Below are 1,664 nucleotides of genomic sequence, written 5' to 3' on the forward strand. Positions count from 1 at the left end.
CCAGGAAAAATGAGACTGATAGAGCAGGAGCTCTCAGAACTCATAGATGAAGCATATCTAGTCACAGTGATGCTGATCATCCCTACCCCAGGCTGGGATGCAGCAGCAGGCAGNAGATAACACGGGAACATTTGTGTAATGAGTGGATGAGGCTGTGCACCTGTAGCGCACATGTCCCCCACACAGCAGCACTGTCACCCCAGCAGGACATGGGAGCTGCCACACAGCTTGGTGTGGATCACATGGTGGCAGAGCCACACTCCAAACCCAAAAGTCTGGGCCACATGAGTCCACTCTACTACCCTAGACTTCACAGAATGTAGACATACTCTTCCACACAGTGGGCGGCTGTCACAATCCACTCGGGGGTGATGATGGAGCCTCCGCAGACGTGGACGCCTTGGACGTGCAGGCTGACCTGCCAGGGCCAGTCTCCTGGTGAGGCATTCAATCCACCCACAATCCTGCTCTGGCGTTTCACTGAGCGAACCCCGCATTCTGAGGGTGAGAAGCATAAGTCAGGTGTCAGTCAACAGAACAGAAGACACCAGGGCCAGCACAAAGCCAATCATGTGTGCTCCAGCTAGCTGCTTTTCTCTGGCCTCACCAGGCAGTGGGGCCATTGCTGCCTCTGTTTTCTTATTATTAGGAGTTTGAATAAGCAAGTGGCAAGTAGATGGTCACCTAGGTCCCCAAGGGGCCACTCCTTCCCTGGCTGGAACAGAAGCTAATTCTTATTGCTACCTGAGTCCATCAGATCTCTGACAGGATTAAAAAAGCCCTGAGTAACAGGCTCCTCATGGAGACTGACACACTCAGCACCCCAACCCCCAGACTTCTGAGCAAAGAAGAGAGTAGTAGATCAGGCTGAGAGTGAGGGAGGAGGCAAGTGNGGGTTTTAGCAGGTGTTATAAANGGGAGTCAAGAGGTGAGTGTGTGTGAGGTGACTCAGTAGGTAAGTGAGGGGCAATCGGGGTAGATGAAAGCTGACCCTCCCCCACCCTCCCACCCCCCAGGAAATAAGACACAGAGGTTCTTTGCTGAGCAGGGATGAGATCTACTTCAGGGTGAACAGTTCCTGCCGGCCTGAAGATGGAGCTCTTGAAACTTCACACCTGTGGGTCAAGTTTTCAGTTGAGAAAAGCCAAGGTAATATAAGAAGTAGATGGAGATGTCCTGAGGTGCTGGAAGGCCCCCAGGCTGGTGGCTGGTGTTGGGGTACTAGATGAGCAGGCCTGATGCATCTCAGCACAGTATGGGGCAGGACTTCTGTATTGCATCCTCTAAGTGCCAGCTACACCTCTGTGAGTGACTGTGAGAATCCATGAAGCACATGTAGACAAAGGGGCTAACAACAGTGCTCTCCTAGCTGTGCAATAAGGGGGCCTTAAGGAGATTCAGAGCTCCTTTGCTAAAGCGTCGGGTTCAAGTCCCGGGCCTAGGCTGGACATCTATATTTATCTAGTGTGGGGTCCATGAGTAATTCACGCATACACACAAGCACACACACAAACACACACACACACAAACAGAGAGAGAGAGAGAGAGAGAGAGAGAGAGAGAGAGAGAGAGAGAGAGACCCCAGTTTTCTCCTAAGCAAGCTCCCGAAGGAGGTAGAGTGCATGCAGGCATGCTTGATGTCAGACTCTCCTCTGAAAACTATG

The 1,664-nt window shown here is 52.0% G+C and overlaps 1 protein-coding gene across 1 annotated transcript in view; it reads right to left on the minus strand.

Annotated features, from left to right (window-relative positions):
* Nucleotides 1–1,664, minus strand: part of Tmprss2 (transmembrane serine protease 2) — a 38,432-nt gene that overhangs the window by 3,975 nt on the left and 32,793 nt on the right. The window contains exon 7 of the mRNA XM_029470324.1: nt 330–498. Within this exon, the coding sequence (XP_029326184.1) occupies nt 330–498 (169 nt within the window). The remainder of the gene's footprint in view (nt 1–329; nt 499–1,664) is intronic.

Source organism: Mus caroli, chromosome 16 (genome assembly GCF_900094665.2).
Source record: "Mus caroli chromosome 16, CAROLI_EIJ_v1.1, whole genome shotgun sequence".
Taxonomy (NCBI): domain Eukaryota; kingdom Metazoa; phylum Chordata; class Mammalia; order Rodentia; family Muridae; genus Mus; species Mus caroli.